General features: G+C 28.0%; 1 protein-coding gene and 3 non-coding genes across 9 annotated transcripts in view; all 4 read left to right on the top strand.

The window, feature by feature from the left end:
* Positions 1-13703, top strand: part of LOC122499257 (protein furry) — a 41380-nt gene that overhangs the window by 23746 nt on the left and 3931 nt on the right. For 4 of the 6 annotated variants that reach the window (XM_043607483.1, XM_043607487.1, XM_043607484.1 and 1 more), the window contains 16 exons: positions 1917-2021; positions 2390-2524; positions 2791-3059; positions 5075-5204; positions 5321-5511; positions 5770-6383; positions 7353-7834; positions 8314-8590; positions 9101-9612; positions 10610-10918; positions 11191-11359; positions 11685-11851; positions 11965-12039; positions 12669-12980; positions 13056-13225; positions 13307-13496. In XM_043607483.1, the coding sequence (XP_043463418.1) occupies positions 1917-2021; positions 2390-2524; positions 2791-3059; positions 5075-5204; positions 5321-5511; positions 5770-6383; positions 7353-7834; positions 8314-8590; positions 9101-9612; positions 10610-10918; positions 11191-11359; positions 11685-11851; positions 11965-12039; positions 12669-12980; positions 13056-13225; positions 13307-13496 (4107 nt within the window). Of the gene's footprint in view, positions 1-1916; positions 2022-2389; positions 2525-2790; positions 3060-5074; positions 5205-5320; positions 5512-5769; positions 6384-7352; positions 7835-8313; positions 8591-9100; positions 9613-10609; positions 10919-11190; positions 11360-11518; positions 11658-11684; positions 11852-11964; positions 12040-12668; positions 12981-13055; positions 13226-13306; positions 13497-13703 lie in introns of those variants that run through there. The other 2 variants (XM_043607486.1, XM_043607488.1) reach the window with 2 other exon arrangements.
* Trnaa-agc lies at positions 612-684 on the top strand. Its single transcript has one exon. It is a non-coding gene; the product is annotated as a tRNA-Ala (tRNA).
* Positions 946-1018, top strand: Trnaa-agc. The gene has a single exon. It is a non-coding gene; the product is annotated as a tRNA-Ala (tRNA).
* On the top strand, positions 1372-1444 carry Trnaa-agc. The gene has a single exon. It is a non-coding gene; the product is annotated as a tRNA-Ala (tRNA).

Consider the following 13703-nt stretch of genomic DNA (forward strand, 5'->3'; position numbering starts at 1 on the left):
AGTTGAAACTTTCAGCAGTTTAGGATAAAAATAAAAAAAGTATGAAATTATAATAATTTTAATGCACTTTCTATTTAAGCAATAAATGAGAACATTAATTTAAAGACTTTAATTTAAAAATGTCGATACCTGAACTAATTTACTTTACTGGTTAATAACGGTTATTTTTGTAATTATTTAAAACAGGGCTTTTATTCATTTAATTTTATTCAATTATTTTTAAAATATTTTTTATAATTACAATATTAAATATTTAAAAATTAGAATTGAATTTGATGGAACGATTTTACAAAGAGAAATAATAACAGTCGATTGAATAATAAACAATTTTTTCTTTTATCTTTTGAGGATTCAAGCCATCGAAGAAAATTAAATAAAGAAATTAGTTTTTTTTCAAGAAAACTTTTGCCTTTAAGGAAAAGTAATTTCAAATAAAATTATTATGGAAAAAGAGAGAGAGAGAGAGAGAGAGAGAGAGAGAGAGAGAGAGGCGAGAGAAAGGCAACACTAGAAAATAACTTAATGTCAAGAAACGGTGTACTTTCGAATTTTAAAATTAGAACACTTCGAGATGCTGTTGAGTATATTATTTGTAAAGTTTAATAATAACAGGGGGCGTAGCTCAGATGGTAGAGCGCTCGCTTAGCATGCGAGAGGTACCGGGATCGATACCCGGCGCCTCCAAAAATTCTTTTTGCAAAAAAAATTTTTTTTTTTAATTTTTTAGAAATTCTAGGGATTTGTTTTTATATATTTAATTAAATGCAGGTTATTGTGTTTTAGTGTCAATTTGAGAGTAGCAAACTTCCAACGTAGAATCAGCTCCTATGAAGGTGAAAGGAACGTGAAAGTAAAATGCCCCTCTCTTGATTTAAAAATTTTTTAAAGCAAAAATTAGGTCAAATTGATAAATACAAAAATTTTCTTTCACAAACTTAAATCACAGGGGGCGTAGCTCAGATGGTAGAGCGCTCGCTTAGCATGCGAGAGGTACCGGGATCGATACCCGGCGCCTCCAAACCTCTTTTTTAATATAAAGTATAAAATTTTTTGGAAAATATTTTTTTTTACAAAGATTTTTAGTGATTTTTTCATCGTTTCCTCTTCCATTTTTTACTTGACATTTATTTCAGTCCAAACTAAAAATTCTCGAAATTTTCCTCTTGTCATCTTGTAAGACTTATTAACAATATGGAAACCGGTATTTTTGGAAACCGGTCGTGAGCCGAATTGAGGGTCCTCTGCATGCAGGTGAAAGGAAAGGAAATGATCTTGATATGTATCGTTGTGGCATTTTCAAAACGTGTTCCTTACACTGAAAGTAGATCAATTTTAAAGAATTAAATATCATTGAGAAAATTGTAAATCACAGGGGGCGTAGCTCAGATGGTAGAGCGCTCGCTTAGCATGCGAGAGGTACCGGGATCGATACCCGGCGCCTCCAAACCTCTTTTTTCTTCCTTTTGCAAATTTATTATTTTTATAAAGAGAATAATATTTTTAGAAAACTATTTTTTGATAACAAACTAACGGAAAAAGGAAATAAAATTTGTGTATCATATTAACAAATTTTGACTATTTTAAACTGTTCTCGTAATTATTTTTCAGTTTTAGTTTTTCTTACCCACTAAGAGAGGAAAACTTTCAAAAAATTTGAAAATTTGAAAATTTAGTGAAAAATTAATTACAGTTGTGGCGTAGCTTAGATGGTATACTCCTCGCTTAGCACGGGAAAGGTGGTACCCGTTTCGATCCCCGGCGCCTTTAAAAAATTGTTTTCTTCTATTTTTCGAAAAATCGTTAAAAGATCTCCCATAAATAGAATAAAATTATTCAAAAATTATTTAAGACCAATGAGTATGAATAAAATGTTATTTTTGAAAAAATAAAAATTTTATTATATTTTTCTGTTTTAGTATTTTACAAGTGACGTTACTCGAGGAGGAGGTCGTAGGGAAGGATGGGGCAGTGCCGAGGCTACTGAGATGGTTCTCAACAATTTATTTTATATAACTGCAAAGGTAACTCTATTTATAAAAAGTAATTAATTTTGCAAAACTTTTATTAATTCGTTATCTAAAGTTGGAAGGTACTTCATATATTTCTATAGTAATTCTACTTTTGAAAAAATAAATTTTACACATATTTTTTAATTCGTTCTAAAGCTACATATTTTTTTTTTGTTCATTTTTTGTTTTTAATTTCTGCTTCTAGATTTATTTATAGTTATATTGATTTTTCATTTGGTAAAAATTATACAGTTAATATTTTTAAAAAATTCTCAATTTGACAAATCTTCTACAATTGTATTTATTTTTTTAGCCTAAAAGAAGATCATATTTTATAATAAAATCCTGTTGATTAAAAATTTTTCAATTGATTTTTTCAGTTTTCTGATGAGCATCCAAAGGAAATAGAAGAATTATGGGCGACACTCTGTGGTTGTTGGCCGAATAATCTCAAAGTTATCATTCGTTATCTCATTATTGTTTCAGGAATGGCACCCCAAGAATTACTGACATACGTGAGTTTACAGTATACTTTATTTTATTATTCTCCTGTGAAAATTTAATGCTAACCCATTTTTTTAAATTCTAGCAAAATTTATATTTTACTTGAGTAAGAAAGAAAAATTCAAGTCTTCAACTAATATAAATGGTTGCTTACTTTTTCTTCATTTTATTTCATATATGTCTCTTGAAATATATATCTTTATTCGTAACATGAAATAAGAAATTGTTCAAACACTTGATAGGAGGGAAAAAGTTCTATATTCAATTTTAATTTCAGGCAAAACGTGTAGTTCTTTATTTGGCAAGAGCTCGACCCGATAGACTCGTCGATGAAATGATGATCGAACTACAAACAGTTGAAACTCTCAACTGTTTAATCGAACGAACTGAAACACCACCGTTTTATCGTTTAACCAGCATGAGAAAAGCTTCATCTCACAGCGATGCTCCTGCGGCTGATCCCGCTAACCCCTCGAGAGATTTAGCTGTTGAGAAAGGCACCATTCATACTAAACGGCACTCTGGAGAGGATCCCATTAAAGCCGGGTAAAGAGACTATTATCGCCGTTAATATTATCCTAATTTTTTTTTCTTTTACAAATTCAATTTTAAATATCGAATATTTTCTTATTTATTTTTTTTTTAATTTCAATTCGTTGAATTTTGCTTTAAATATATTTTCTATTTTTTTACCATGAAAAGTTACTCGCATGGATGCGCGAAATACGAAAACTGACTTTGGTAAAATTCTTCACAAAAATTATTCAATTATTTTGAAACATTAAAAAACGATTTTTCGCCGGAATTAAATTATTTTCATTAATAATTAAATTCTTCGCAGAAATTTTATTGTTTTTCAAAACAATTTTATTAAAATTTCTCAAAAGAATTCAAATATTTTTAATAATTTTAATAAAATTCTTGGAAACGTTTCAATTATTTTCATTAATAATAACATTTTTCGGAGGAATTCAATTATTTTAATATATTCCTCGCAGAAATTATTCAATTATTTTGAAAAATTTTAAAACATATTTTTCACAGGAATTTAATTATTTTCGTAATTAATTAAATTCTTTGCAAAATTTAATTGTTTTCCAATATAATTTTATTAAATTTTCTCGAAAGAATTCAAATATTTTCATAAATAGTAAAATTCTTCGCAAAAATTGCTCAATTATTTTGAAAAATTAAAAAAAGATTTTTTGCCGGAATTCAATTGATTTGATAAATAATTTAATTAAATTTATAATTTAAATTAAATTCTTTCACAAAAATTTAATTGTTTTTCAATACATTTTTATTAAATTTTCTCAAAAGAATTTGATTATTTTCAAAAATATACATAATTTTTTTTTGTAATTATTATAATTGAATTAAAAAGAATCCAATTATTTTTAATTCAGGAGTAGAGATGATTCTATCACTCAGTCGTATTTTAATAAATAGTGAAAATTAACGATCACTCTGAGTCAAGGTAAATAAAAATAAAAGAAATTCAATTCTTTTTACGTTTCGGCAGCACAGCTGTCCTCTTCAGAACGAAAAAAAGAAAATAAGAAAAATTAAAATTATAAATTAAGATGGTACATCTTTGTCGCTACGATTACAATATGACAATATATTTACAATATGACTTTGTAATCGTAGCGACAAAGATGTACCATCTTAATTTATAATTTTAATTTTTCTAATTTTCTTTTTTTCGTTCTGAAGAGGACAGCTGTGCTGCCGAAACGTAAAAAGAATTGAATTTCTTTTATTTTTATTTTCCTTGACTCGGAGTGATCGTTAATTTTCACTATTTATTATTTTTAATTCAGTTTTAATTAAATTCCTGCAGAGAATTTAATTATTTTCAGAAGATAGAAAAATTATAACATTTTTTTAACAAAAATCTGATCTATTAAAATTTTAAAAAATCCTTTTAAGTATTGACCTAAATTTTTAAAAAATAAAATATTTTCTTAATTTTTGTCTCAAAAATTCTCAGAAAAGTTATTCTCTGAATGTGAATTAGTAAATAATCTGAGAATTGTGATTAAACTTTTTTCTAATTGCTCTCTCAATTTATTTTAAATGAAATACTTCTTTTACATAATCTTTTGACGAAGTTAAGCCTTTCTCTAATAATCTTTATTGATTTTTTCAAATTCAAAAGGATGCTTCATTAATAATGTAATATATAATTTTTATAGTACTTAATTGGATTTCTTTTGAAAAAGGAAAAAATAATAATTCCTTGCATTTATGTAAAGGTTACAACGCTATATATGTCAATAATTTTTTTTTCTGTTTTAATGTAAGAATTAAAAGATTTTTTTTTTAGAACTTAATTGAAAACAGCGATGTTATCTTTATGAATTCAGATGAAATATATACTTGTATATATGTTTGGAAATAAATAAACTTATTTCGAATTTAAATTATTCCTTGCATATGAATAAATCAATTAGAGTGTATGAAATATTTTGTTTTTTTTCTCGAATTCAAGAGAAATATTATTTGTACGTAAAATCAATGAAATTGTATTAATAATTTACTTTTATTTTATATTTCAGTGGATCAAAATCAGATTCAGCATTACGAGCACTAGCAACGTTTTCGAATTCCAGAATCGAGAAAACAAGAACTGCAAGCGGACCTGCAATACTGCCGGATGATCTTTCCACTCCGACAACGGAGCCAGAGGTATTTTTGTTTTTTCATTTTTAACATTTTCATACACTATCATTATCACATTTCAAATATGGATTCTTTTTCCAATAACAGAATGTTTTCATTAAACAATTTATAATTTTTTTCAGATGAATACTGATGAAACATGTTATGTCTCTCGCAATGGAGCAACAGGTGTCAGTGGAAAAGTTGTTTGTGTTGGTGAAATATTCGATATTCCCCAACCACATCCATTACCAATGCCTGAGTATGGAGGATACTTTGCACCGCTAACTGAATATTTACCAGATAGTTCACAACCTATCAGTGGATTTCATCGGTAAATATGTATATTGAATTATCAAAGTATTATTTTTCAGATTTTAACCAAATAAATTCATTGATTTTATTCTTTAAATAGATATTTATATAGTGAAACTCACATATATCGGATTTTAAAGAACCGAGGAAAATATCCTATATAAACAGGAATCCGATATATCTAGAAAAAAATTGTGTACACAATATAAACTTACAAAAATTTGTATTTGTTTTAAAATTTAATTAATTGAAAAAACAAATTTCCGCTTATTTTCAGATGCAATATTGCAGTGATGCTTCTGACGGATGTTGTCGTTGATGGAATACAATTAGACTGGGCAATTCACGTACCATTGATGTTGCACATTATTTTCCTTGGTTTGGATCATTCGAGACCATTGGTGAGAGATCATTGTCGATGTTTATTGTTGAATCTCCTGGTTGTATTGGGCGATCATCGTGATCATCTTGGCGTGGCTCGCGTTTTACTTGGAACAAAAACAGAGCAATTGGGACTTGGATTGTCAACACCGCCATTGCCTGTGATTGAGCATAATTTTACGGAAGTCGATCCGGAATTTGATAGTTATCTTTATGGTCCGTCAACTGTTCCTAGACCTTCGAGTCCACCCCAAGTAAATTCACCACCACCGACTTCGCCATCGTCATCTCCACCTTCGCCACCACCACCGCCGCCTCCACCTCTCCCACCGCAATCGCCACCACCTCCTCCACCTCCCCCGCCGCCGCCACCACCACCTCCTCCGCCTTCCTCGTCAAATATCACTCCGAATCATTCTCCTATCAATACGTCTTTAACGACAACATGCTCAATAAACCAAGCAGTTCAATCTCTCGCCGATTCGAAAATTCAGACCATTTACTCGTACGGTGAGTTTTTGAATTTTTCTTTATTTATTTATTTACTATTTCAATAAATATTAATTTTATAGACAACTGAGTGATAAATTCATATATTTATTCAAATATTTAATTATAATTATTAAGAGATACGATTATTTTAAAAAGTTGAAAAAATTCTTTGTTGAATTCAATTATTTTGAAAATTTTCAATTAAAATTATTCAAAAAACTAAATTATTTTTAAAAAACTTAAAAAAATTGTTCAAAATTTTTTGTTTTTGTTTGATATTTTGTTTCCTAATTTTTTTGATAATTTTTCTTTTTAAATAATATTTCAAATTTTTCAATTAATGAATTCAAAATAAATAATTTCTTATTAATAATTTTATCAATATTTGGTAAAATAAATTATTTAATTTTATAACTCGGTAGTTTTAGATAATTTAAAAACATTGTGATAAATGTTTCTTTCTTATAAATGAATTCTTTCGAAACACTTTATTAAAATTTTTAAAAAACATTGAATTTTTTGAGAAATTTGATTAAAATTGTATTTAAAATAATTCAATTTCTATGAAGAAATGTATTCTTAAAAAAAATAATTCAATTATTGTAAAGAATTGTATTCAATTTTTAAATAATAATTGAATTCTTATAAAAAATTTTATCAAAACTTTCGAATTGATAATAGTATTTTATTACAGTTTTTATAAATCAATAATTGAATTCTTTCAAAATTTCGAAAGAAAAATCTTTCGATTTAATTTTTTAAAAATGAAAATAAAAAATTTTACGCCAAATAAAAATAAATAAAAACAAATGAATGAATTATTGAATTATATCTACAAATTTTTATTAAAATTGTGTTAAAAAAATAATTGAATTACTGCGAAGAATTTTACTGTATAATAAGATTTGAAATTCATTTAAAAACAAGAAAGAAACAGAATAAAAGGTGTAAATTGTGTAAATTGAATTTAACATGATTATTTTGCAGAGACAACGTCGGGAAGTGGATGGCCACCATCAGTAAGAACAGTAACAACTATTGGATTACCACCAGTGATTGTGACGCCTGAGGATGGTGTTAATTGGACTGGACCACAATCTGGTTCAATTATGTCCATTCAAGATGTAATTAAATCGTTGATTAATTTTCTCGCCTCAAGGACAAATCAACCTTTATGGAATTACGAAGACATGACTGCAAAAGTTTGGTACGTTCGAAGTGCCGAGCAATTGACAATTTTATTGCGTCACGTATTGAGAGTCTTTAGAGAATCATTACCTCATGCACTTGTCAGTGAACGTTGGGCACAAACTGCCCTTCAATTAGGACTCTCCTGTTCATCGAGGCATTATGCCGGCAGATCGCTTCAAGTGTTTCGAGCTCTTCGCGTTCCCATCACCTCGAGAATGCTCTCTGATATTTTATCGAGACTGGTGGAAACTGTCGCTGAACAGGGCGAAGATATGCAGGTAATCTTTTTCTTTTCAATGTGAAAATATTACAAGTGAAACATTTTTAACTATGACAATTTTTTTTGTCTTTTTTTTGCTTTAAATTTTATTTATCCTGAAAATGATTTTTAAAATTCCGAAAAAGCTTGAAGCTTTTTTTAATTTAAATTAATTTGATTACTTTGTGTTATATTATATTTCGATTTTAATAATTAATAATAATAAATGGATCTAATTTTGATAAAATATGATACAAATTCAATATTTACATTATTAAAATTTACATGTGCCTTGATTGTAATTAAAATTTAATTTTAATTACATGGTGAATACATCGATTAAAATTGTGAGCAGTATCCAAATTAACATTTATTCCAAATATAATCAACATTTTATTTAATTAATTTTTTTTTTTAATTTTATCATCTATCTGTTTTCGGGGGCAAATTATAAAATTATTGTAGAGAAAGAGAATTATAATATTATTATTGTTTCAGGGATACGTGACGGAATTACTCTTAACTCTCGAGGCAGCTGTCGATTCATTGGAATCAGATTTCAGGCCTTTAGATTTTATGAAAGAAATCTTTAAATCCACTCCCAATTTGAATAATAAAGATGCAGCGTCAATTATTAAGAAAACGGGAAATATGTATCCAGCCGGAGCTCATGTTTATTCGCATCTATATCAATCGGGTCACACGCGAAGTACAAGTTATTCGGTCAGTTATTGCATGCGAAAATCAGCTGCAGCAAATACAAGTGACGTGAAAGGTAAATAATTAACATCAAGAGTAAATAAAATATATCAATATTTACATGTTTTCAAATAATAATGAAATGTCATATAATAATGAAAAGTCATAATAATAATTAAACTAGCGCTGATGTAACAACCAGTATTTATTAAAAACATTTAATATTTATTTAATACTCCATGTATACATTTGGATATTTATTTTGGAATGATTTTTAAACTACTTTAATTTAAACATTGCAAACATAAAATTTTCTGTTGATTCTTTATTTTATATCGAAATTAAAATTAAATTCGTAGTGAAGTTAATTTTATTAAAGCTGTTTAACTTAATTAGGAAACTAAGAGGAAATTAAAATCAGTTTATGATAACTTTCTTCTTCAAAAGTCTTCCATTTCGCTCATGGTTTAATTTCCGTCTTCACATTTCCATTTTATGAGAAATTAGAGACATAAATTCGATAGAAATAAACATTTTTCGAAACGGAAATATAGAAAGGAAAATAAAAAATTGTTTTTCTTTTCAGAACTGGATAATCGAGTTGGCAGTAAATATCCAAATTCAAATCTCTCAAGATCAAGATCGGCGCAATCATTGAAATTACTGGGCGATTCGGCAACGCAAGATGATAAAATGACAATTTTGGCTCAACTATTTTGGCTTTCAGTTTCACTGCTTGAATCTGATTATGAGCATGAATTTCTCCTTGCACTGAGACTTTTGGATAGAGTATTGCATAGACTGCCTTTAGATCGTCCAGACGCAAGAGATAAAGTTGAAAAATTACAGCAACAACTCAGATGGAACTCATTTCCCGGAGTGCATGCACTTTTGTTGAAAGGCTGCACCAGTCCTAATACATATGAGCCTGTTGTTACTTTATTATCTCAATTTACGATCTTTTTGGATTTGCCTGTTGTTGATCCAACGCAAAGTCTCGCTTTTCCAATGAATGTCGTTTCATTATTGCCGTATATGCTGCTTAATTACGAAGACGCTAATGAGCTTTGTATACGAAGCGCGGAAAATATTGCTCAGGTATTTCATTGAATATTTAATATTTGACATTAAATTAAACGTGGAAATTCATTTTTTTTAATTAAAGTATGACTTTTAGATCTACAATTTTAATAAAATTTTTCAAATAAATGCAGCTATTTAAAAAATAAAATTCATAAAATACTTCGCAAAAATTTAATTAATTTAATGAATAATAAAATTTTCACAGGAATTCTTCAATTGTATGAAATAATATAATTTCCAAGAGAAATTTTTGAAAGAAAACAATTATTTAAAATATTTACATAAAATACTGTGAAAGAAATTAATTATTTTCTAAAATTTTGATAACATTTGTTTATAAGCATTAAATTATTTTCATAAATAATAAAATTCTTCAAAGAAATTCAATAATTTAAAAAAAATTTAATGAAATTCGTTGCAAGAATTCAATTATTTTCATAAATAATACAATTTTTCACAGAAATTCAATTATTTAAAAAAATTTACTTAAACTCGTTGCAAGAATTCAATTATTTTTATAAATAATAACATTCTTCACACGATTTCAACTATTTTTAATACAATTTTAAATTAATTCCTCAAAAAAAGTAATTATTTACATAATTTTGATATAACATTTTTTATAAATATTCAATTCTAAGAAATAATCATTTATTCTATCAATTATTTATTTTTGTATTTAAATAATTGAATTCTTATAGAACTTTCTAATAAGAATTGATTGAAAAATAAATTTTAGTTAAAATTTTTTATTATAATAATATTAATTTAATATTAATTGCGTTTTAGTACGAATTTTTCTAACTAGATAAATTTAAAAAACCTTTACATTAAAATTATAAAAAAATTGTAATTCCTGTGGAAAAATAAGTAGATAATTATTTATGTATTTATTATTGAACACAAATTATTTAAGTACGAATTATTTAATTATTTTAATTTAATTAAATGTAGAATTATAATTTTATGTAACAATAAGGAATTAATAGTAGGAATTAATTTTTTTTCACAGGTAAGCGCTGAAAAAGGAAAGAAATTAGAAAATTTGGGAACAGTCATGACTTTGTATAGTCGTCGAACATTTAGTAAAGAGAGTTTTCAATGGACAAAATGTGTCGTTAAATATCTTTACGATACATATGCGCATTTGAGTTTCAATATGTTGGCATTTTTGGTTGAAGTTTTGGAAAAGGGTCCAGGAAACGTTTCACTTCCAGTTCTCAGTATTATTCATTGTATGTTGCATTACGTTGATCTCGCTTCACAAGCTGCACAACCAATCACTACTGAATTATTGCGAGTTATTTCCAAATATGTCGAGGTAATTTCAAATTTTATTTTTCTTTATTATTCACCGATGAAATTTTCATTTTTATTTTCTAGAAAACAAATTTACAAAGAAACTTAATGTATAAAATTTTAGTAAATTTCAATTAAAGAATTTTTTGTTGTAAAATTTAAGTAAATTTTAATTAACGAATTTGTTTGTTGTAAAATTTAAGTAAATTTCGATTAACGAATTTTTTTGTTTTATTGTTATTTATTATTATTATTATTTTTTATTGTTAATTTTATTACTCGTTTCTTAATTAGGGACCGCAATGGAAAGAATCGTTAAAAATTCTGAAACTAGTCGTAACACGTTCGTCGACTCTAGTTGCACCGCCGATATCGCTTCATGGACCAAATTGGGATTCATCGTCAGCTTCTCCGCATCCAAGTTTCACGGACACGGAAATATTTACGAAAAAAGAATTACCTGGTACGTAAATATTTTCTTTTTCATACTTATTCAACAAATCTCTTGCATGCATTTTTTTAATTAAAAATTTTTATTTTGTTTCTTATTTGGCCATCTGTTTCTCTCTCACTACTATTGTGGACAAATCAAACTGGTTCAATTTTTACCACGACAAAACAGGTTGCGATAAAAATAATAACGCTAGATATTTGTAACTGAAGCTACAGTATAATCATTATCGTGTCTCAGCTTCTTTTTTTACGGTGGATTTAGAATTTTTATTGCGGGGAAAAAGATTGATTTTTATTTTTGTATATAATTTCATCAATTAACTTTATTCAAATAGGAAGAACAATGGACTTTACTTTTGATCTTTCACAAACGCCGGTGATTGGAAGACGTTGGTTAATTCGTCAACTTGCGGAGGAGAAAAATTCTCCGAGACGATCTTTGTCACTTTCGCCAGCTGATAATAATGCAATTTCCGGTTGGAAGAAACCTTGGATGTCTCAGGTTGGTCTTCTTTTTTACTTAATAAACTTTTGTAATTGCAAATTTAATTTAATTTCTTTCAGATATATGAAAAATAAATTAATTTTTATTAATTAAAATAATTTTTGTTTCAGAGTCGTGTGAGGGAGTGTTTGGTGAATTTATTGACAACTTGCGGACAGAGAGTTGGATTACCAAAGAGTCCATCGGTGAGTGTTGGAAATTTTTTAATAATTATTACTATTCTTATGCGTATCATTAATCATTTCATTTTTTTGTTCTTGCATTTTGACGATCATTTATATTATATTGAATTGTCAAATAATTTTCAAACCTTACTCTCCTTATCTCCTCATTTTTAGGACGAACATATTAGTTCCATGACATTGTACAGTAAGGTAAAGGGATTTCTTAAACTGTGCACACTCGTTGAAATTTGCAAGGAACTTTTGTGCTTTCACTTTTTTCATTTTGAATTAAGCAACGCAGTAAAAACTTCAATAAATACTTTTAATTTTTAACATTTTGGAAAAAAAATATGTAAATGAAAAGGAGTAGAATTTATCGAAGTTATTGCACTAATTGTTGAGTTAATAAAAGAATTTATCAAAATTTGTCACATCATTGCACTTTCTCATATAATCAAAGTAAAAATTCGCATCATTCACAAGTAGGGTCGAATCACCGATTATTAATTCACATACATCAGAAACATTGTGGTGTACCAATTATCCTCTTTTGTTTCTTAAAAATTGTGTATTTGTGTTTAATTTTCTTTAATCTAATTTTTTTAATAATTTTTCTAAAATGGCAATTTTTGTTTAATTATTTGCAACAGGTGATATTCAGTCAGAGTTCCGATTTGATGGAGAGACAGTCATCAATGGCATCGTCGACGGAGGAGGTCTCTGGGGCGAATAACGATTTGAGCGGTGGTTCACGACGTGACGACGAACAATTTGGAGTCTTCAAGGACTTTGATTTCCTTGAATACGAAAGCGAGAGTGTTGAGGGCGAGAGCACTGATAATTTCAATTGGGGTGTTCGAAGACGTCCTCTCAGCGAAGGCGAGGAACGAGAACCCAGTCTTCGACACTTTGAAGAGAGTCTCAGTGAAAAGACTCTGTCCTCCAGTAAACAAACCACGAGAGTAAGAAAATTTCGATAAATTTAAAATTGAGAAAAAAAAATGCTTTTTAATTTAATTAATTAATTTTGCAATTAGAAGGGCGTCGCGGAAGAATCTTCGGACGATGAAGTTGGATCTGAATCACCGTTGGATGAAGTGCCTGGTGGCGCGGGTACGGGACAAGAAGCTAATAGTATTCCTGGAATATTCCCGCCGTCGTCGCTGTCTTTGATTCCAGGTCGTACTCGACACGATTCTTCAACAAGGTTTGAAATTCATTTCTTTTTGCGGAGTATTTTTTAAATAAAAAGAAGAGTGTTAACTTTCTTTTTTTCCTTGGTCTTCAGTGGCTCGAGTGCTGGTGATTTGGGTGACGTTACGCCTTGCAATGCTTCGCCGAATCTTTCCACTTTAATTCCATTCAGACAAGTTCGAGATGACAATGAAGAAGTTTGGAGACAACAAATACAAGCTCTAACGACGCAGGCGTCTTACAATGCTCTAGATTTCTTCCAATTGCTTAGCAGAATTTTAAGAGTGAGTAAATTTTGTTTTTGATTAAAAAAACTTACATTTAATATACAGTAATTTAAATATCCCAAAAAAATATATAGATTTATTTATTATTTATATATTCTCTATTATTTATTTATTTATTTATTTGCTTGTTTATTCTCTATTCTATTTACTTAAAAACTTTATATTCAATTTGATTAAATTTTGCTTGTTTTAAAAAAAGTTTTC

Source organism: Leptopilina heterotoma, unplaced genomic scaffold, assembly GCF_015476425.1.
Source record: "Leptopilina heterotoma isolate Lh14 unplaced genomic scaffold, ASM1547642v1 Lhet_166, whole genome shotgun sequence".
NCBI classification, from domain to species: Eukaryota; Metazoa; Arthropoda; class Insecta; order Hymenoptera; family Figitidae; genus Leptopilina; species Leptopilina heterotoma.